This window comes from Acromyrmex echinatior, chromosome 15 (genome assembly GCF_024713525.1).
Source record: "Acromyrmex echinatior isolate Ae372 chromosome 15, ASM2471352v2, whole genome shotgun sequence".
Lineage (NCBI taxonomy): Eukaryota > Metazoa > Arthropoda > Insecta > Hymenoptera > Formicidae > Acromyrmex > Acromyrmex echinatior.
In genome coordinates this window covers 10,708,238-10,731,169 of record NC_141866.1, presented here as the reverse complement: position 1 = coordinate 10,731,169, position 22,932 = coordinate 10,708,238, and the positions used below count along the sequence as shown (strand labels likewise).

At 35.7% G+C, this 22,932-nt stretch overlaps 3 protein-coding genes across 6 annotated transcripts in view; all 3 read left to right on the top strand.

Moving 5' to 3' along the window:
* Positions 1 to 22,932, top strand: part of dtn (transmembrane protein 132C dtn) — a 108,252-nt gene that overhangs the window by 56,881 nt on the left and 28,439 nt on the right. For all 4 annotated transcript variants that reach the window (XR_015547592.1, XR_015547593.1, XM_087413980.1 and 1 more), the window contains exon 2: positions 15,578 to 16,715. Coding sequence is in view for 2 of the 4 variants with exons in the window: in XM_087413980.1 (XP_087270106.1) it covers positions 15,578 to 16,715 (1,138 nt within the window). In the remaining 2 variants the exon portion in view is untranslated. The remainder of the gene's footprint in view (positions 1 to 15,577; positions 16,716 to 22,932) is intronic.
* On the top strand, positions 1,308 to 8,066 carry LOC147907291 (uncharacterized). The gene is made up of 6 exons (XM_087414069.1): positions 1,308 to 1,487; positions 3,772 to 4,017; positions 5,010 to 5,264; positions 6,929 to 7,215; positions 7,486 to 7,495; positions 7,573 to 8,066. Exons 1-6 carry the CDS (start codon positions 1,308 to 1,310, stop codon positions 8,056 to 8,058), a joined length of 1,464 nt encoding a protein of 487 aa, XP_087270195.1. The 3' UTR covers positions 8,059 to 8,066.
* Pla2 (phospholipase A2) lies at positions 9,913 to 13,965 on the top strand. The gene is given in 5 exon segments (XM_087413984.1): positions 9,913 to 10,057; positions 10,283 to 10,442; positions 13,072 to 13,224; positions 13,677 to 13,812; positions 13,815 to 13,965. Coding segments are annotated over 5 exon segments (669 nt in total). The 3' UTR covers positions 13,890 to 13,965.

The following is a 22,932-nucleotide window of genomic DNA, read 5'->3' as shown; positions in this document are numbered from 1 at the left end:
TTGTATCTCGATCAATACCTCTAAATTATACGAAATTCAGGTCGGACACATTCAGATTTACAAAATTTCGAATATGCGAACTTGCGTATCGCAGTCCTCTCTCAGAATTTTTTTACATTTTTTTTTCATTGACGTTTCATATTATCCATAAATTTTTTTTAATTAAAATTTCTGTACGTGACATAAATCAACGTGCTTCAATTTTTGTAAAACTATATTTATATTAGATTAAATATCTTTCGTTTAAAGATTACGGAAACGATTACTTGCTCTCTCGACTCTCTTGCTGCTCCAAATATTTTTATATAACATTGTTATAAGGTTAGATGCGCTCTAATTGTGGTATTTTAGTCAAAATTGAACGAGTAGATACTAAAAGCTGCATATGAGAGTCAAATAATCGATTGGCTAGTTACATTTTAAAAGGACACGTTTCCTCATAAAATGAAGTATGTTTTCAATGTTTCATCGATCGTAGTTATTGCAATTTAAGTTCGCTGAAAGCATGTGTTAAATTCCCTACGGAGGACTTGAGCGAGAATTTTCTACGAAATATAAAGAGGCTTCTTTATTAAGATATACTTTTTCTACATAAATATAGATTATTTATTAGATAACTTATTATCTCTTCTTCAAATCATGCATTTTCAGATAAATCTGTGTTTCATTGTTTAATCTGAAGATTTTCTCTGAAAAATAGCTGCTAAGATAATATTTCTTGTGGCACGACAAAGAATCAAGAATTTTGCTCCTAATTCGTCAGCAATAAAGTAAAAAATTTTCACCTTTTATTCATCACCATCATCACCAATCTCGGTCTTCACTCTTCATTAATTGCAATATCATTAACAGTCTTTTATTAAATTTTTGTATCGGAAATATACGTACATGTATATATATATATATATATACAAATTTGTACTACATAATTCTTCTAGGGGACAGAATAGAAGATAAATTCTTTGAAGAATGAAAGATTTTCTCCCCTTTTCTCACTAAAGATTGTCGTTTCCGTATTAAGGTTATGCATTCTGCAATCTATTCGATTTACTATCTATCTATCACGAGAGAGAACGATGATCCTCGGCACAATTCGTGGAACTGTACAAGAGCTCCTTGTTCGTATCGCTGCTTTATATATATATATATATATCCATCGACAGTTTTTCAAAGAAAATGGAATGACAACGGTGTGGCGGCAGCAAGGGCGGTGTTCGTGCAAATCAATCGAACCGTTCTACGTCTCGAGTCTCGTTCGTCTCTTGTCGCTTCCGCTCGTCTTTCCTTCTGTGAGCAGTGTGAGCACAATGTCAGATTCGCAGACCAAGCGGATTTACTGCGCTGAACAGATAAACGTACCACCGACGTTCCCGCACATTCTGAGACTATACGCGAAGGCGGCGATTCGCACGCAGCCGACCGATCTTCTACGATGGACCGCCGTGTATTTCCGCGCTCTAGCGAACGGCGAGGTGCCTCCGGCGAAGGTACGTTTCTTTTTGTGCAAACACGTCGTTCCCGCGTCAGTCGAGCTCTGCGATCTCTTTTTCTATTACGTATTACCTTCCCTCGCGGATCCATTATTCATCGTGCAACATGCGCAATTTTATGTTATGAGGAAAACTTATCTTTGAAAAAAATCAACATAAAGATTTTAAACTTTTCGAGAAATTTCAAAATTGGACTTCCGTGAGCTATACACTGAGAGAACAATTTTTGCTATTTGTAACTATAATTATGATTATTACTGCTATAATATTAGTATCTAATAACCGTATGTACAGTTAAATAGCAACAAATATATAAGTATAGTCGATAATCTAAAATTACTATATAGTATATAATTATATATAATTACATAGTTATTATAACCACAAAAATGGTTGAAATTGCCATAAAAATGATTGAAATTATTATAATTTTATATAGTCATTTGAATTATTTTTATGATAGTTTCAATTATATTTTTATAGCGGTAATAATCACAACTATAATAATATGTAGGTAATTACAGTTACAAGTACCAACTACCAACAATTTTTCTCTTCATCTCGGAAAATTTTTTTAATTGTAATCCATTTCTCGCTTTAAAACAAGTTTTCCTTGAAGAAATATAGAAGAGATTAGATGTGTAAATATTTAATACGAAAGAGGAAAGAGAAGGTAATAACTTTTTTGATCGCTACACACAAACATCCTGTGCAATGTTATTTGTCGTTATTAATCCAATTTTTACTTTTTCCTTCTCATTCATTCTTTAAACTCGAACAGCAGAAATACTCTTATTAGAAAATATTTCTAAAAATATTTTGTACCAGGAAAAAATTAATGAAAATTCCATGCGCGCCAATCGATCTATTACATCGCTCTCGCGAATATTCATTATTATATTATTCGAAAAGCAGGTCAAAGTAAGGCACATTCATCTCCGGAGTTCGTCCATCCGCGTTCTTCCGATGGATGTCTGTAATTATAAGTTTGTGTAATTCTAGTAGTAGGATAACAGCATTAAAGAAAAGTTAGGAACCGGTGGGCCGCGCGATCATTCTCTCGAACGCAATTGATCGATAATTAAAAATTAAAACCCATGCCATCGAAATATGTTTAAGAATTATGTGAGAATTAATTTTATTAAAGCTATATTAAAATTCTTAAATATATTCAATGTTCGTAAATTATTTCTGCTGTAATCATATTAACCACAATATCATATTATTCTCGTTATTAATAGATACCATTTATCATTATTCGTGCGTTATCGACAAATTTGCAAACTTTTCAAACTGTAATGCAATTTAATGAATATAATTATTGCATAGGTTGACGAAATTAATTTGATAGCCAATCAAGTTCTTTACAACGTTATATCGATTGTCGTTATTTTTAATTTTATTTGTGTACAATTTATTTTTGTAGATATTAAATGTTTCGTGAAATTTCTGAATTTTGTTAACTTTGACTCGTTACAAATTAAATATATATTATCCTCTTAATGAAAAGTTTACCTCAAATTAGCTTTAATGGACGTTATTCTATCTTCTCTTTCTCAAAAGCTTGCTTTGCTAAAGCTTTTTGACGTTAAATGTTAAATAACTCTTCAATTATACTATGGCTTAAATGTTCGCAAACGCGAAATTGGTTTCAATTTTGTCAAATTACACGTCGCTAAAGTTATATCAATGTAGCCTCTCATGAAACATCCAGTGTATTATATCTCTTTCTCTCCCTCCTCCTCCCCCCCCCCTCTCTCTCTCTCTTTCTCTCCTACATGACGTTCGTGCATTTTACCGATTAATTTACAGCGCGCGTAATCTAATTTGCAACTATTATTCACAACAACACGCGCACGCGTCATCGTTATCATTGTTAACTGGAATTCCTCGTTTATCTGTGGCATATCGCGTTACCGCGCAGCTGACACGCGATACCTGCTTATAGCGAAATACTTGCAACGTACGTGTATATATATTGTATATATACATATATATATATATATATGTACGTACGTTGCTTTCAGAATAGGAAGCGAACGAGGGAGAGAGCGCTGAAGACAAATATCAGCGTAATTCGTGCTTCTGAGAGCGAGAGGCGTTTCGACGGAAATGCCGCGCGACAGGCGCGTCTAGTGCTGCAGGTGAAACCGATTTGTAATAGTTCACGTTGCGCATTACGTATATACCCTACGCACGACGGACATTATCGATGACCAGGCTATGGTCAATTGGTAACTGACCGTGAATAACCTCAACCGCCACGATATTGTCCCTGTAGGATAGATTGGAGTATCCATCCTTTATACACCCCTCGGGCATCACGCCCGGCTATCTGAAGACCATGCTCAACAGATTCGGTCACGTGAAGAAGGTCAGCCTGAGAGCCCTCCTGCTGGACTGCCAAGGGTTGGATTTATCCGAGATGACTCTTTATCAGCTTTTTATAGTTGCCGGTTTATTGGAGGATAAAGAGTACTGTGATTTTTATCGATTCCTCGCGGTCGCCTGTGGATTTTTAGGAAATGTGAGTTATAAGCGTCACTGGCGGAACAATATATATCTCTTCATGGCGCGTATTTCGATTGTGTCTGATATTGGGATTGGAGAACGTGATGGATTTTTCTCTCAGTTTTTTTGTTTTTCGTGAAAATATCGCATTTTTTCAGAAATATTGCTTTTTATCAATCCATTAGCACGTATCATTGTTACGTTATGCTTTGTAACGTAATATACATATATTGGAAATATCTGTTATTTGTGCATTGTGGAAAGATACATTTTTATATTTGCGAGAATTTCTTAAACATAAAATTACAACTAACTTTATTTTATTATTAAATTAAAAAAAAAATATTTAATTTGTATTTATTACGGATATTGATAAAATATAAATGAATTGTTATATACACATATTCAGTAATGGAATTATATAACAGAAAATGGAAAATGGAGTATTATTGGCTAGTATGTGTTGCTGTAAAATTTTACGCTGTGAAAGTTACAATTAGAACAACTAAAAATGTGACAGCGATATTTATATGAATACCAATTTATATGAACAACATCTGTCAACTTTTTAACTTTTAACATAATAATAATGATAGAAGAGCCATTAAGTGTATTGGACATTCACGATAATAAAACAATTCGGAATCACAATTGATTAAAAGATGCAGTAATGCCTTGCTACAACGTATGCATTACAATTGATATTGTTTAATCCTTTTGCGAGAAATACAAGATAAAATAAAATTACAACGAAAACAGAATTATTAACAAACAAATGAAATATTTGTCCGGATTTTTCACTCTCAACACGTCAATATCGGTAAAATGTATAAAATGTATAAAAAAGCTTTTGAAATTTTTACATTTACCAGAAATTATAAAATAAATGTATCTTCTTTTCTGCGTTTTTATATAGCAGTATATAAAATGTATCTTACGTTTACGTTAAAAGAATTTAATCAATTTGGAATTAAGTAAACGTCATACGCTGTGTTACGACCGCTCTAGAATCTTCTCGAGACGATGATATACGTATGCGAGCTATTAACGCACGAGCCGGAAGGCGGCTCGGCCATGATACCCTTGAGGATTTTCCTGGATCTCTACAGATATCTAGCGGATCTCGATTGCAGTGGCGAGCGTCGCAAAGCTGAGCGCGTTGATTCCTCGTGTGATACGACAACGTCTGTCTCGAACCCGTCGTCGTCCGGCATGATCGATTTGACGACAAGAGCTGACAACTGCGAGTTAGCAGCGGAAAAGGTATCAGTCAGTCGCAGCATTTCTCTTCCGGTTAAATAAAATATCTGACGCGATTCTCGTTTACTAATGGGATAATCTTTCGTTTTATCTCATTGGATTGTGAAAAAAAAATCGCTTCAGCGTCCTATTTTCTGACAGAGGATTTACAACTTTATTAAGAAATAGGTATAAGAGTGAATTGGAAGGAAATGTGTCCCAAAAGCTTGCACATTCACGAGAAGTGAACACGTAGTGTCGAATTTTATTCATAAAATTCAAAAAACTTTATAATGCAAAAAATATCGAGAACGAGCATCGCATTTGTCAAAGATTCAGAATGATTCGTGTATAATGTTTGATTGATATATTACATACAGCACAAAGATACCTTCTCAGAAATAAGCAGCTCACACATATATTTGTCGAAATAATATAAATAGACTTGACTATCTTATCATGGTTAGCATGATTCCAAGCGGATTTGACATTTGTTTATAACTCATGCAAGTATTATAGTGGAGCTATTTAGATTAAAGCACACATAACGTGTACTTTAACCGAGCGCTACATTGTAGTTTTGTGAATATAATTATAACAAAGTTATGACCGTCTTTCTCTGAAGAGAACAATGCAAACCGGTTCATGTACGTCTGCATATTTTATAATGATTTAATAATTACAAGGTGCATTTTCATTTATTCGGTATATGTTTGAAAGGAAACTTTACCGTTATGACACAAATTCACCTTTATTATAATATAATTTAGCAATATTTAAATAACTGATTAATTAAGGCATTAATATGACATGCTAATAATTCTCTATTTTGACGCATAAATATTAAATTGATACATACATTTAGTATTATGCTAAAATAAATAGATCGCAATATACGTTGGACTCGTGATATGGAAGTTACAGTTGGGAAATTACAGGCATGTAATAACGTGCGCGTGATGAGTAAAATTTAATAAATTTTCGGAGTAAAATTTTGCCAATAAGCCTGCGTATGCGCGGAGTAAGCTGCTTTTGCCGTACAATATCCACTCTGGACTGCTAACTACTTCTCATTACAAGCAGTGCTGCATATTTCATATACGCATTTGCGTTTCGGACTCACTTTTTGGGGCAAGCGCAAAATTAACCGGTTCGCATGAAGATTACGGAAAATATTAACAACTCCGCGTAACTTTGTATAGAAGTGACTTGGAAATTTCTGAATTAATGCGTGTGAGTGACTTTACGCTGTACGCAGCATCGCGATAATATTATATATAGGAAGATTATAATCCATAATAAAATACATGCTATATAAAATACATGCGTTAAATCGCGAATATTAAACACATGTACGATATATTGGAATACGTATTTGATAAGATATTAATTTTTTTAGTATTTGTATACGTTTCTGAAAATAATTTATGAAGATTTTATTGGATATTTTATAGAAATTTTATATAGCATCGTTAAATCTGGAAATTTAGGCAGTATTAGAAGTTGAAATAAAATCAAATTTTGTCAAATACAAACTTCAGTTACATTTATCATTTTTTAACGGGAATTTTGACTTAAATATTAAATAGATTATCATTAGCTTTGTCGAAATTACGTTAAATCGAGACAGATAATTTCCGTCTGTCTACATCTCGAGATATTTCGGCTTTATTGGGTGATCGACTCGTATTCAATCAAGCACATATCAGGAAGAGGCGAGAAGCTCTGATGAGGATGTTTGCGAGAAAGCATCTCGCGAAAAGCGATCTTCGGAAAGCCTCGAGATCAGGAAGGATTATGGGGATGACCCGGAGCACTCCGACATCGACATAGTGTTGGCGAGACAGTCTGTCGCCAGCGATAAAACCGAAATTGAGATCGAATCGATCGATGGTCACGTTTTCCGAGGAGGGACGAGCGAGGTATGCGTCGCCGGGCATGCTGGGCATGGCGGAAAACGCCGGAAAAACGATCAGTCACTTTGAATTTTGTGACCGGGCGATTACGTCGTAAAATATCCACCAGTATTTTCGATTTGTGAAAAGTAGACTTTGATCTCGATCGAAATGTACTCTTTGTATACCTAATGATAATACCTAATGATACGCGTAAATAATTAACGTTTAAATGTTTTTAAATACTTGAAGATCTTCTAAGAGTGCAGTCTATATGTAAAAATTTTTATTTTTATTTTTTTTATTTTATTTTACAATATTTTTTATTTAACCATTTATTTACTAAACAGCGAATATACTGTGTGCGAAATTCAAACGATTTTACTGTTACCCGTCGTTTATTAATCGCATTGATGAAAGGTCGAATATTTGTTTAGCCAGCGGTCGAGATGAAGTTTAAACATCTCACTTCTTCGATCAATGATTACGTCGAACGTAATGGCGATACTAGTAGCGTTGATGTGCAAAAGACAACTGATGATGCATTCGAGTTTAACTCTGAGGAAGAGAGCGAGGAAGAGAGAATCACGAGCGAAGCGATTAATTGTAAAACTACTTTCGATCTCAAAACCTCGTCGGAGATCTGCCGATGCCGCAGCGAACCTGAAAGCGACCAGACGCCACCGCCCGATCCGCTGAAAGAGTTCCTGAAGAGGATGCGGGCGGAGATAGAAGCGGGTCGTCTGGAAACAATCTTCCGGGTATCTGGAATTGGTCCGCCGGTGTCATCCGAGCGTGTAACAGCTGTTGGGTTGTGGCTGGCGGACTGTGCGCGTCGTCAAGAGGGTCTGGTCGGCCCGCGTAATATCCGCCACTTTCTCTGCCCGAATCTCGATGATACTCCAGAGCGTGATTGTACCTAACCATTGCAGAACGTTTCTATTACAGCAAGTCGTTTTCATCAAATCAATCGTCAAAGTGATTTTTTGTCACAATATCTTTTTATATTATTACTCACATTATACTCGTATATGAAGAATAATGAAGAGAGTAAGACCTAAAAGCTTCTCAATGTTGGAAAATATCATTCGTATCTCTTATTAGAAATAAAAAATTATTGCATTAATTATAATCATAAAATTGTTATTAATTCTAGCGTATCACATCGCAATCTTAATAATTTCATTATGTCGAAAAAATAATGAGTTCGATCTACTTTTTATATGACATTTGTAATTATTACATATAATATACAAATTAGCTTTCTATTACAATCTATGTTGCGTTTCATTTTGTTGTACATCATCGGTGTTGTATAATTGCCTTTGATTTGTAATTATGTATATGGTTGCGGTTGATACATCATGATATAATATCGAATATTTATCTGGTGACGATTAATATTATAGGACGTAAAAGGACGAATGAAGCTACAGTAATTTGTAAAAAACAGCGCAACGTTAAATTGAATGAATCGTTACATCATTCACAATTTTATGTTTATTCGTATCTCTGTCTCTGTCTTGTTACACGTATGAGAAAAGTGCTAATGGAGCAAACAAGTAATAGGAGAAACGTAATGGATTCTCCGGTGACGAGACAGATTTTATACAGACGTATAAAATCTATCTCCTTCAGAATCGGAAGTGATCGATATTCTTCGGAGGGATTCTGTTATTTTCCGGATTCTGTCATAACCGCCTGTTCCAACATGCGTTTTGTCAATTCGTCGTATCGACTACCATATCGGCAACAACAACTCGGCAATCGATTATTGGTTGAGTTATTATTGGTATCACGGTTTGCACAATATTGACGTATGCCGGTCAGCTCCAGGGTTCATAACCCACTCACTCTACTCGCGCCACCCACCTCTTCTAGCCCCATGGGATTTACTTTGATATCAAACACTATCACACGATCGCGCTATCGAAACAAACAATGTACGACAAGCACGTGCCATTGAGTGTACTGCATTCACTTTAAGGGTGGCGCAAATGGAGACTGTCACTCTCGCCACTTCGACTACGGGGAAAAAATCCAGAAGCTATACAGAGGCTGGCTGATGAGGTTTCGTTTGTTTTCAAGATGAGATCCATTTAAATCTGCATTCGAACTTCCTCTATGGAGAAGTTTGCTTATATAGAAATGCTATTTCGGAAACATCTATTTTCGATGCGTTATGAAAAATAAAACATTCTTATCATAAAAATAAATTGTTCGAGTTTCTTCGTATTGTGACTTGGTTGATAAAACACAATTTTTACCGAAATTCGATTAAAATATGATTATTCATTGATTGATTTCATTAGCGGTGAACGAATTTTGGATTAATACTCGTCGTTTAAGTAGATCACTCTCTAATTTTTTTATAGTTTAACGACACATAGTACATTTTTTCTTTTCAATACACGCGATTGTTGATTTATCCCTATCTCTCTAAAAAATTAGATTTAGCTTTAACTGTATTAAAGATTATCGCGCAAACTTCGCCTGTATTTGTATGGCGTTCTTTTTTTGGACATGTCAAAGGAAACCTTGATAATTTTCTCTTTAGAACTTGGTTTTGTTATCTTGAAGCAGATTAATTCCATCGCAGGAAATGCAAATGTCCATGGTACAACGCAATAGTTGCCTGTTTCGTACGCCAAGCGTAACCCGAGCGATTAGATGGCTTAAAAACGAAATGGAGCGCAAGGACGAAGGTTCTCGTTATACTGTATAAAAGGGAATCGTTTTTTTTACCTTCGTTAGAACGACAGAAGGATTTCGTCGCGATGACTTCGACTATCGTGCTGTTATTCGTGCTTTTATTACTATCCCAGAATATCCGCGGATGGCATATCGCGTTTCCGAACAACAGTGAGATTTCCGTCAACAATGAACTTCGTGAAACGTTCCAACCGGCTTTTATATTTCCAGGTGGGATTTATTCAAGAGATATGGTTTGTCAATGCAATCATATGTACAATTCTATTTAACAAAGAAGTTTGTGATATCAGAAATAAAAATTCGTACAATATACGATTAGGACAAGATAATTCATTTCGTTCGTATTTGACAGAATATGTTAAAAAACTGTATTAATTTTTCTTTTATTCATGGAACTTTTCGAGAACTTTTGTCATTTATTTGAATTTTTATCAGGGACCAAATGGTGCGGCAGTGGTAATATAGCGGATGGCCCGGACGATTTGGGAGTATTTGCAATGACTGATGCATGTTGTCGTGAACATGATAATTGCAAAGATATAATCCACCCAATGGAGACTAAGCATGGTTTGACCAATTCTGCTTTTTACACGAGGTGAATCTGTTCTTTGGAACAATATTTTTTACGTCATTTTTTTTTATTTTATTAATAAGATGATAAATTAAAACTGAAATTTTATTTGAATTTAGTTGAAAATTCTTATATTCTTAATTTTTCTTTCAAAATGCATCAGGAAATGCAAAGATTAAAGTTCATTGATCCTTGATGTCTTTGGTATCTATACTTAGTATGGATATTTTTGTACATGGATATTTATCATGTGTGCGTGCGTGCGTGCGTGCGTGTAAAACATACTGTTTACTAGCGTGTGTTGTTATACCAATGTATAAGAACATAGGGTAGGATCGGGTTTCGGATATTAGCACTGCAAATAATATGAGCACCCTTTATATTATCTGTAACGGTTGATACTACTAGTGCAACTGTTGTAAAAAGATGCATATGCTTTGCGACATTTCAATATGCTGCGAAGTTTGAACTAAATTTATGTCAGATATTTATCATATTAAATAAATAGGTATGCTATTTTTTTATTTCTTACATTTTGTCCTTTAACTTCATAGGGTCCCCAATCTATATACATTGAGATAAGATATTTTGTTCTGCACTTAATATTTTAATATTTGTAAAATAAACAATATTTTAACTTCGTAAAGTCCCGAGACCTCATTATTGATTTATTAGATATGAGAGTTTCTCGGATAGGTATGCATGGTCATTTATATTATGAGCATTTTCATATTACTTATCGTACATTGAAAAAAAAATCTCTCTGGCGAAAGATCAACCATGTGGCAATCAGTTCCTTTAGAAATATATTGCGACAGTATAGTAATAAAACAGGCAAGCAGTAGCATTACTAGCAATATGCTAGTAATACATAATAGTATATAGCAATACTTGGCAATATTGCGCGCAATAGGTGGCAAAACATAGGATAACGCTGTTATATTAACAATATAATAGCAATGCTAGCAATAAAGCGTATTGTATTGCCATAATTAGCAATCACTGTACATTAGCGTACATTTTTTTTAGTAATGATTGATCCCCTTAGAGTTTGATAATAGCTATTAAATGTATGGTGAAATAATGCCAATCAAATGTTTAGTTAATATAACCAAAAATGATGTCACTTTTACAAATATTTAATAAGAATTACCAAACAGTTATCATTTGTAATACTTATTAAATATTTGTAAATGTAATATTATTTTTTATATTAACCAAACATTTGATTGGCATTTGTTCTAATAAAATGTTTTGTATATATGTATACTTCAATCTTTCATTTGCATGATTTCTTACAAAAAATTTCCTGTGCTCATATTACCTCTATATAAGGATACTCATATTACTCAGTGGGTAATATGAGCATCCGTCACCATTTCAACATTTCAGCATTAAAATAATCAATTTCAATAACATTCTAAGATACATAAAATATCAATAAATCTATCAAATAGCATGCATAAGATTTTTTTATTCTTCAGTATGCTAGATATATTAAAATGTTTCCTTAAGGTGCTCATAATACCCGATCCCAGGGATCCTATATGTTTTTTTTTTAGTATACACGTAATCTATCATAATTATTTCACGAATGCGATCATGTTACATGTATCGATAATCACTGGAAGCATAGTTGAACATTTAAATGCAATATACATAGACTTTTTTTACATGTTGAATACAAGGTAAAAAACCTAAAAAATGAAAAAAAAATTATTATTTTGTTTTCTTAATGAGAGACACGAGTATTTTTTGTCTCTGCGCATTATTATGTGTCGCAGTGATATCATTTTGCCATGCAGAAAGATTTAGTAGCAATTGTAGAAGAAAGTCAATGGACTAGTCCGCAGTAGTGAGTCTGTTGTACAATTTCACGCAACTAGAACAATTACCAAGTTTCGTGCGTGTCTTGCTATAGTTGCGGTTGACGTTTGACGTTGATATACGACGTTGCGCATTATTACAAACTTGGTATATTAATTACGTAGGCAATTTTTTACGATAGGATGGAAAAAGGCGTTTTTAAAAGCTTGCCTTATAATACATTAAAAATTATGTATTGTTACTGGATCAGTAATTTGAAGCTATTGCAAAGATATCCAATATTCACGTTAACTGGAATGTCAGTATAGAATATAATTTTATGAAAAACATTAAAATATTAAATAATCCTTTTGCGGAAAAAAATAATGGAATATTGATCTTTTATTAATCCTATATAAATAATAAAAAAAAAACAATAGTACATATGTGAAAAAATATGCACCAAAATAATACATCAAAAGAATGTTGTCCAAAAAAATCAATCTGACTTTAGTGATTGCTGATTTCTATTATCGTTTTAAGATGTAAAAATAAAATCAAAGCTGTAGAACAAGAATGGACTAAGCTCGTAATTTGTAAGCTGTACTTTAGACACACGACTGAGTGTTTAAGTAGACTTTTTCCTCATGTTCATTCTTATTTTAAATCCCACGATTATCCGTTACGATCTTATTCTTATTTTTCACACAATTTTAAAGCACTTTTTCTAAACATTACTATTCCCTGTGTTCTTACAATCCTATAAGTAAGCTTAAATTGAAATGAAGCGAGGTCGCTTTTTTGTAGCAAGTAATCTGATAAAGGATCGTGAAATGTGCAAAATCAGGCTACACTGTTCGTGCGACGAGAGGTTCTACGATTGTCTCCACAGCTCGGAGGAACTCGTTAGCGCAAAGGTTGGCTTCCTCTACTTCAGCGTGTTAGACACGAAGTGCTTCCGCGAAGACTATCCCATCGTTGGCTGCAAACGCCATTCACTGTGAGTCGTAAACGTATTAGAGTTTCGCGAATAGCAAGTCGATACTCGATTTTCAAATCGAGGTCAGGTATTTGCGAGAGATTCATCGATTTTCTCACGATTCTATTTAATACGCATATATACGGACCGTGTTCAGTCAGTTTTATTGTTTCCTGATCGCATATTCCGATATGTGTTGCATCGGGAATTATATCCGTGTAAATAGTTAAATACATTTTTCGCTTGGAAATTGGATCCGCGTAATATTCAGTGACAAAGTATTTATGTTTTCTTTATTTCCAATACGTTGTGTATATATTACCGATATGCGACATATATTATTGGAAATGTAAGAAAATTTTATATACTTTTTATACACATACTGTTTAGATTATGATTCGAAAAAGCGGCGAGTATTATCGCGGCGAGTATTGGAAACTTTTAAGAACGATGTGCTAACGATCTCTTGGCAGCATTCCTAGACGTTGTTTGGAGTACGAGCTGGACGAAAGCCAACCGAAGATGTATCAGTGGTTCGACGTACCCACGTATTTTCAAAACGACCACCGGATGGTAATGGCCGATCGTCATATTCGATCACTCGATTCCGGCACTTCATTCGCAGGCCGATAGGAATCTATTTTGTGGAACCGCCGACCACTGGAGGAAACGTCATACGCGTGTAAAGCCATATAAATTCGCAATCGAGGCCTGTCAACGTAGTTAAATAAGCGTCAATAAAACCGCTTTACGAACGCTTTATTCTTGCTGTCTCTCTCTCTCTCTCTCTCTCTCTTCCCTTTTCTTTTTCATCCCACCTTAAATGCGCGCCCTTAGATTTCTGATGCGTTAAACCGGAAAATGCGTATATGCGTGCGCAAGAATACGGGTCGATTCGATTGTAGGATGAATGATCCATAACAGTGGAAATTAAATAAGGGTCATTAAAAGCGTACCAATCAACTGCAAATTGATAAAGCCGTCTCATTTTCACGGTTGGATACATTAGTTTAATAAATGGCAAATACATAAAGTGTATCGTATATGTACTCATGTTTAGCTATTTATTAAGAAGAAATAACTTTGTCTGTCACATCACTTGATATTTCTGATGATAAATGAATGTTTTAATGATAAATCGCAGAAATTATAACTTGTAACATGCACGCTAGGAAGATATTAGCACATAAATAGTCACAGCAATTAAAATTAGCAAAACAACATTTCTCTGAATTCATTATAACATTATCTATTTCCGCCGTGCTTCATTCGCTTTACAATGTAGCAATAAGTCCTGTTGAAACCCCCACTAAATCATCTCAACGTAATCGCCTGTTATCGGATCTGAAAAAAGAAGAAAGAAAAAAAAAAAGAAACAGAAGCTGAAATACAAGCAACGTTAGCACGGAAGAAAACGAGAGGGTTGGTCCACTGAGGGGCGCTGTGAGACGGGAGATAAGCGACGAGGGTCGAATCGGAAGTGGAAGAGGGAGCGGCTCGGCTCGGCTCAGCTCGCTTCTCTCTTTCTCGCCTCCTCTTCTCGCTTTTCCGAGGCTTTCCTCCATTTTACGCGAGGCCGTGCGGGCAGCTGGCGCTTACTCCGGGATTTGCTCGGAAATTTATGTCCGGATGGAGCGCAGCCGCGCCGCCAGCATCTCCTCCTACCACCGATTTACAACTTCTCCTGCGCTCACCTGCGCCAATTTTCGGATGCGCGTGAGCGCGCGGCGAGCCAGCTCTCCAACCCGGCGACTCCATTCTTCCTCGCGTCGTGTACCATCGATGCGATAGGAAAAATTGTCGACTTCGCGTTGAACGCCGTGATTTATTGTCGGAGAAGTCGCGTCGCCGTCGTTGAAGGCCAAGGCGCAACGTGGAACGATAGCAATATTTAAGAGAGATACATACGGAATATTTGCGGAATTGAAAAATGATGAGTAGTGAAAGAATACGAAATAAATTAAGGATAACAGATAACAGATGCTCAAAGATTAATTATAGTTATTATAGACATTCTTAAAAATATTTGAGAAATATAAAAATTTGAAGACTGCAATTTAGATAACTTTAAATTATAGATGCTATAGATATAAATATTTATTTACAATAATTTTGTTGTTATGTGTGACACAGAGACCATTTGTATACTTATAAAATATCAAACTATGATCCAAACTATTCTGATTATACTTTATATTTCTACCAAAAAAATAGTATTTTACGTTGTTAAACATTTAAGCATTTAATTATGTCAGTATGGAGATGCTAATACATTGACGATGAATTGCAAATTAGCAGATTGTAACCAGCCAATTTTAACACAAGCAGACTGGAGACTTGCGTTTAATCATGTTGTTTCCTTTTATCTTTCCAGACGTGGCGGCGTCAGTGGAGGTTCACTTTGAGAATAAGGACGGTGGATTCTTTCTGAAGTACATACCGCGGCAATATTATCCGGCCCGCGGCACGTCGGACACCATCCCGCCGCTATCTACAAGTGTATCGAATAACAACAACAACAACAACAACAACAACAACAATAATGCAGGAAGTGCGGTACCATCGCCGCCGCCTGGCTCTGTTCTCTCGATCGACAAGTTTACCGTCTTCCAGACGAGCGAGCCGGTATCGGTGCGGGCCACGTACGGGCCTTTCAGCACCAAACAGACCGTACCGGCGCGTTACATAGTCCCCGATCCATTGGACGCGTTGCCGGGACCAGAGACACGACGCAATCTCACGGCAGCAACGATCCTTGACGCGCAGGAGCTCGGCACTCGCCATCTGGATATGTCAGCTCACCTGGTGGGCAACAGCGTACCACGCGATTCACCCGTTCTCAGGGTGCTCTTCCATGCCGGTAGCGAGGCCGGTGGTAGACGTCAACTGCTGATGGCGCGGCATCAGCGAGTTTGCGTGGTATTGCATGCCAGCTTGGCCAGTCCATCACGGGGTAATGCAGCGAGTAGGAGCAGCAATGGTTACTCTTCCTCCTCTTCCTCCTCTTCGTCTTCATCTGCGCTTACGGCCGCCTGCAGCCCCGATGGCGAGAACGGCGTGTGTCTCGCGCAGATTACCATACCGGCCGATTGGTGGGCACCGTTACCGCCGCCCGATGCTTCCGGCCGTGTCAAGGTCGCCAAAAGTCTGCCGCGATTGATTCAAGTTGCTTACTCGGTGCTGGAACCGCGCACGGAGGAAGGAGGACTTGGTACCGGTGGCAATGGTGGCGGCAGTGGTGGTAGTAGTGGTTCGGTCGATGCTACCGGTGAATCGGGATTCTGTAGACCCAGGGTACAAATACAGCCAGTTACTCCTCTAGGCCAGGTACCGCTTGCGCCCAACAAGGCAGATTACAAGGAACTTAGAGCGGATGATTCGTTGACGTTGCTGGTGCCGCATGGACCGCTCTATCCGAGATCCAGGCTGCACATCCCGGCTTTCCTACATCCCGTTAAGGTGACGGACTCGCGGCAGGAGCGACCGCCGTTGATCGTCGCGGTTTATTTAAGGTAAACAACTTGGCGAGCTTCTCAGGAATCTTGAGAAATGACATCTATTTGAGTAAACTTCATCTATTTAGAAAGAGAGGTACTTATCAAGATGTAATTATTTGCGATGGCAATACAACAAATGAAAAACAAAGTAATGATAGAAAGTGTAAAAGTATAGGAAGGATAGAGAAGAATATAAGAAGGTAAATTCGTAAATTTTTCATCAATGCTAGTTATAGGATTGCCGATGTTGATGATAAACTCGCTTTTGAAATATGCAAATAAACTCGTGATTAGCGCCGCGCCGGCAAATATAATACAAACACGCTCATGATATCTCGCTTAACCACTTTCACACAAATAAATAAGTGATTAAATGCGAGAGTCGCAATTTCCGCGTTGAGATTCACTTTGCGTGTACTTTTTTTTTAACCCCGTGCATCTCCCGGAAAGCCCTTTTAAATCCCAACTCGAAGGGGCCACTTCTCGCGCGGCCGGAAAGTGGGTCGGAAACGCTCTGTTGGGAAGGGCTGGAATTCTCTAATTGGATGAATTGTCAAGTAAGCAGGCGAGCAAAGTTGCAAGCTCGCCTGTTGTTAGTAAGTACTCGAAAGTTCCGCGACTGCAACTAACACGGCGGGGTACACTCGAGCAAGGACCAACGGCAGCCAATCCGCGTGAGATACTCATTGTTGGCTCTGTAACACACCATTGGGAATGTGAAGCGGTGTCGTCGGGATAGGACTTTTTGCGTCGAATAAGCGCGAAACACTTAAACTAACACTATAAGTCGCAGATATTGGAGTTCCACTTCCGTGGTACAATGTCGTACGTATAAGATGCATAGAGATAAATTATAGTGGACTATGAATCGTACAAAATCCACATCTATTCCATTCTATTGTAATGAAAAAGTACATCGTATTCAAAACCCGTATGTGCTAAGACTTACATAATTAATCGGTTAACCCTGTTAACCTATGCCGCTGCGTATATACGAGTAGTATCGCGGATATCGCGGATATCGCGGATATCGCGAATATCGCGAAAACGGATTAGCGTTTCTCGATAATTCATATATTTTGAATTTTAATTTGCCTGTTACATTGATCAATTTGCGCGAAAATCTTGATTTATCCCATTATTAAATTCAAAATCTGTTGCTTGAAATTTATATTTATTTTGCGAAATGAAAATACTGTTTTAATTTAATTAAAATTATAATAGATTTTAGTACTATGATATACATATATTTCAAACATAACCTGAATTATAACACAATGCGTAAAGGTATATCAAAGATAATTTAACGGAAGTTTGCGGAACCCTTACAAAATTTATGAACCGCTTAAAAGGCTATTGCATGCACTTACGCATGCTGTTATGATAAAGACTTTGGCGTTCTATAGCGCCGACGTCGGTGATGTCGCATATATATAACAGCCTTCAATATAATTAATGAATTAACAAACAATTAAATAGTAAGTGAAAACTCTACAGCTAATTATAGCGCTAAAAGTTTTTTAATGTTGTATTGTCCTTCATGATAATTGTATTAATATCGGAAAATCGATCGATTCTAAGAAATCTTTAATAATTTTAATATAATTTTAATATATTATAGAGTAGTCGAGTCCGTAATCGTATTTCTCTCGTTGATTAATGTGGATTTTTTCTTGATGAGATTTTTATAAGGGTCCAGTTTCTACGCTGTTTTTACAGAGAGTGAGACACCCTATGGCAATTTCTTATGCGGAAATATGAGACCGTATTTTTTACACCGTATCTTTCCCCTTTCTGCTTTGATTCCATACGAATTGCGCCTCCATTCCCTCTTTGAATATGACATTTTTGAGACCATGCGAGTTTATTTATTAATTATACAGAAATATAATTTAGATTTTTTTTAGCAATATTGCGAAAAGTAAAATACTAATGAATCTCTTTTAATCCTTATTGCATGGAAGCTTATTAAACTCTCACAGACGAATACAAATTAAAAGCTCCTGCATACGACATAGTCATAAACCATTTGTACGATTAGTTTCTCTTTCATAATATCACGAAATGTAGAGATACTATGCAGCTTATTTGGAATATAAATTCTTAAGGGATTAAATTGATAACATTAAATAACAATTTTTTTACGATAACATTAAATAACTATTTTTTCTCAACATTTTTTAGAGAAATAACCTTTATTACGTTATTTGTTAAAACTTTATCTGCTGCACAAAGAATAGTCAATGAATTAAAATTTTATTAGTCCTTAAATTTTATAACGTTTTCGGAATATATATTCACAATTTTTGTTATTTAATTTGCATTCGAAATGGTAATGGAAGATGATAACGCATAAGATAGGTGATATCGATAGTTGAACTCATTGCGGAGGTTGTAGGTTATCGAGATTATCTTCACAATTTCTGCGTATTGAAGCGATTTTAAAATGGAATTACATTTGTTCATATCAGTGAGTTCTATAGAGCTTGCTGGTTTATAGATGTAGAATCTGCATTAATCGTATAGCCTTGATGTTTGGTAATTTTATAGAATTAATGAGATAGTTATACTTTTACAATGAGTTATACGTAAATAAATTTTTTATTTAATCACTATTTATCATTACCTGTAATACTATCTCATAAACATAGAAAATTGTCTACTTACAATATCTTTCTATCATATACATTATTTTTGGAACATTTTTTTACAAAAAGTTTTACAAATATTTTATTTTGATAAAAAGCTTTTTTTTCCTGACTTTATTTGAAAGCTGCTTTGTTTGAAAATTTCATTTCGCAATGTAAAAATAATTAGGTAACTATTACATTAATAAATAATCTCTCTAATGTTCAACGCGAATGTTATTATTAGTTTGAGAGTATCTCCCTTACTATTATTGCATAATTTTGTTGCTCTCTCGAAAATAGTTTATTATGTAATATTAAATTATACTCGTATATTTTATACACGCACAGTGTTCCACTTCTACCGCATTTTCTTTTAAGGGCGTATTCTCTCTCTCTCTCTCTCTCTCTCTCTCTCTCTATTAATTTCTCTTTTATTTAACAAACGTAATTCCAGATACGAAAATTCGAGAAAAAATGCTCGTCCGAATCTCTTAAATCCTTTAAACGCGAAATTATCCCGTAGAGAAACCTTCTGAAAATACGACGAGTTGAGCGAAAATTTCTTCACGCGTTTAAAGAGCTTGCTAAGAGCTAATCGTAGCCTTTGTCCGCGTCGAGGGGGGGCTTTATCCTGCTTTTTATGTCTCGCAACCTTAATCTAAGGCTCTTACAGCGCCACGTTAAACCGTAGATTTCCTACGCGGCCGCCTCTTAAGCTGCCCTAGTCCGACCATAGGTCTTCGCCTCTGCCCTTGCGATATTGCATTGTTCAACAGTGCAACAATTATACAGAGAGAGTCCTTGGTTCTCTCACAATTTTCTTTAATTGTAAATACTGAAGTGTGAATCAAGAAAAATGAAACTTGTTTGATATTAATGAAAATATTTTTAATTTTTTCCTTTACATCTATATTTAGAATTATAATTAATTTTGCACTCTAGAATTATAATTAATCTGATTGGCTGTACGATTCATGATCAGAGTTATATTAAATCTGTATTGATCGGTTTTTTTTTCATAATACATATGGGTGTTGTCGATTCTCCACAGCTAAATCTACACATGATAGTATCCCTATCAATATCGATCGATCGGCCAAAACATGAACAATTAGAAGTACTCAAAAAAAGAGAGAGAGAGAGACGCAATCATTGAATAAATGGTAATTTTAAAGCGATATTCGTTAGCGTTCAGCGTGGAAATGTGCGCGCATGCATTCGTGATCATTCCCGATAGCGTTCCCTGGCCGTCGTTTTGCACATCGGCGATTTGTATGTAAATCCAAGATAGGCTCGCGGAAATAGCTTGATCTGAAACTTGTAATTGGTTCGCTCTTAACTCGCCTAGCTTGCATCCTGAGCGTTTAATAATACGATGACCTAATATCCACCCCTTTCGTGTCGCCATTCGATTAATTCTTGATTAACCTGTAGTTACTACTCTGTTGTCATTTGTGAACGCGATATAATTAGCAAGAAAAATAAATCTAATAGAGAAGTTGGTTCGTTTCAACTCAATTCTGGTTTTGCCTTAGGAGATTTACCGTTTCTTTCGTTATCTCTCATCTTTTTCTTATTAAACGAATAAAAGTTTGATTAAGGCTTAAAATATAAAAACTAAAATTATAAAAACTTAAACTTTATAGAGAGTACAATGTTTACTGAATAAATAATATAAAAAATATGTAGGAATCGTATCTAAAGAGATTGTATTCCGCTAATTACTTCGATAAATTTTTTATGCAGCACTTCCATGTCTTATTACAGTATTGTACAAGGGGGAATAAATTGATGTTTCGTACATTAGATTTTTGTTATATGCATCACACACTTTTTTTTCTATTGTTGTCTGAAGCTTAATTTACTTTTAGCTCAATTTAATTAAAGTTTTGGATCCGTCGGAACGATTAAGACCCGAGATATGTAAATTAATTGCTAGTAGAAGGCGAACTTAGCAGAGATCGTAATTACGCTTGTTTTTTATATGCTTAAATTATGACGCTTGGGATAGAGGACAATTACATTGGGGTTCTTTTCGGAGGAACATGCGCGTGCCATTAATATGATTGTGAAGACAAAGTTAACACACAATGTGTGTATATGTGTGTATGTGTGTAGCCAACGATATGCTTTGCAATATGCGGCACAGTATGCGCCCGCAGTGCAAGCCGTTGCTGTAATGTTTGACGCCAGCGGAATTTTGAAGCGAGGCATCAGCAAAGATCTTAAACTTGGAAGTTTGCAACCGATTAATCTAAAACTTACTTCAGAAGAGATCATATGTACGATATCAACATAAAATATCGACGCATGTGGTTATGCTAATAATGGAATAGATTATTTCTTCGTTGTTATAATCGTAAATGAATATTCATTTCATTGCTTGAGGATTTTTAATCGGAAATACTGGTCGACTACCGCGATATCGTAGTATCTCTCGCTGAATATTTGCTGGAAACGTGCACAAGAAATCGGACTTCACCTTAGAGCGACATTTCGTCTTAGGAATATTTCATACTGGGATCTTAGGAAGATATCATGTGCCTTGTAATCGTTTTCGCGCTTTGAATCCCTCCTTGCTGATCTAATGCTATGGCAATACATACAAGGGAAAATGCACTCTGACGATAAGAGACATCGGTCTCTGTTTTTCTAAGGAAAAAAACAAATTGAGTTATTATGGAAGGTATTGGCAGCAGCTTTAAATACGTATTAGCTGGCTGTTTCCTTGGGTTGGGCAAATATACCGAAGGAACTTGAAGAGGCAATATCCGGTCTGGTTTGAGCCGAAGTTTCGTATTAGCCACTCGGTGCACTTTTCTACTGCGAGATCCGCTTACCGGGGCGACATTGCATTCGCGCACTTGAAAATTCTCGTTTCAACTTGAATTAAGAACGATTTCCTCGAGGCTGAAGACTGTAGTCGCGAACAGAGATTTAAGAAGATACATTGCTGCAATGATAGAGTGCATGTTTCAAATAAATTATACAAGTTGTAATGTGTAGCATTCGATAAGAATGTCTTATCTTTCATTTCTATGTTTTCAAAAATAGTTTTAACGTTTCATATAATAATTCTATTCCTATTGAAAATATTAAGAAAAGAACGATTGTTCGCGAAAAGGAATACGAAATCAGAAATATGTACAGTTTCATAAGTTTGGCAATGCCCTACGTTTTACAGATGATTTGTAAATAATTATTTAATTGAAAAAAGACAAAATAAAAGTACATAAGTTATCGTTATATGTATTAACGTACGTATGTATGTACTTTTATTTCGTTTTTTTTTTTCAATTAAAGATTTAATAACATGCTATTAAAATATGGAATTTTAATTAAAATGTGTTTCATACGAAATCTGATTCTTCGGTGCCATTTTATTAGGTGTTGGAATTAATTCGTAGCGTTTTACAAGTGATGGGAAGTACTTTCATTAATGTATTTTTTAATGCTCATGTGAAATAAATAACATTCTTTCATTAAAAACGCTACGAATTAATTCCAACACCTAATACAATTTTTACGGAGTCTGAAATCAACTTGCGACTCAAATAGTTTGCTACTTTTATAGAAACCGTTTTATAGAAACTACAATTAAA

Bases quoted from the DNA above. Each gene is read 5' to 3' on its own strand.
- LOC147907291 (XM_087414069.1), top strand. From the start codon at position 1,308: ATGTCAGATTCGCAGACCAAGCGGATTTACTGCGCTGAACAGATAAAC. The intron at 1,488-3,771 runs GTACGTTTCTTT...TTGTCCCTGTAG, and splicing joins GCGAGGTGCCTCCGGCGAAG to GATAGATTGGAGTATCCATC. The intron at 5,265-6,928 runs GTATCAGTCAGT...TGATCGACTCGT, and splicing joins GCGAGTTAGCAGCGGAAAAG to ATTCAATCAAGCACATATCA.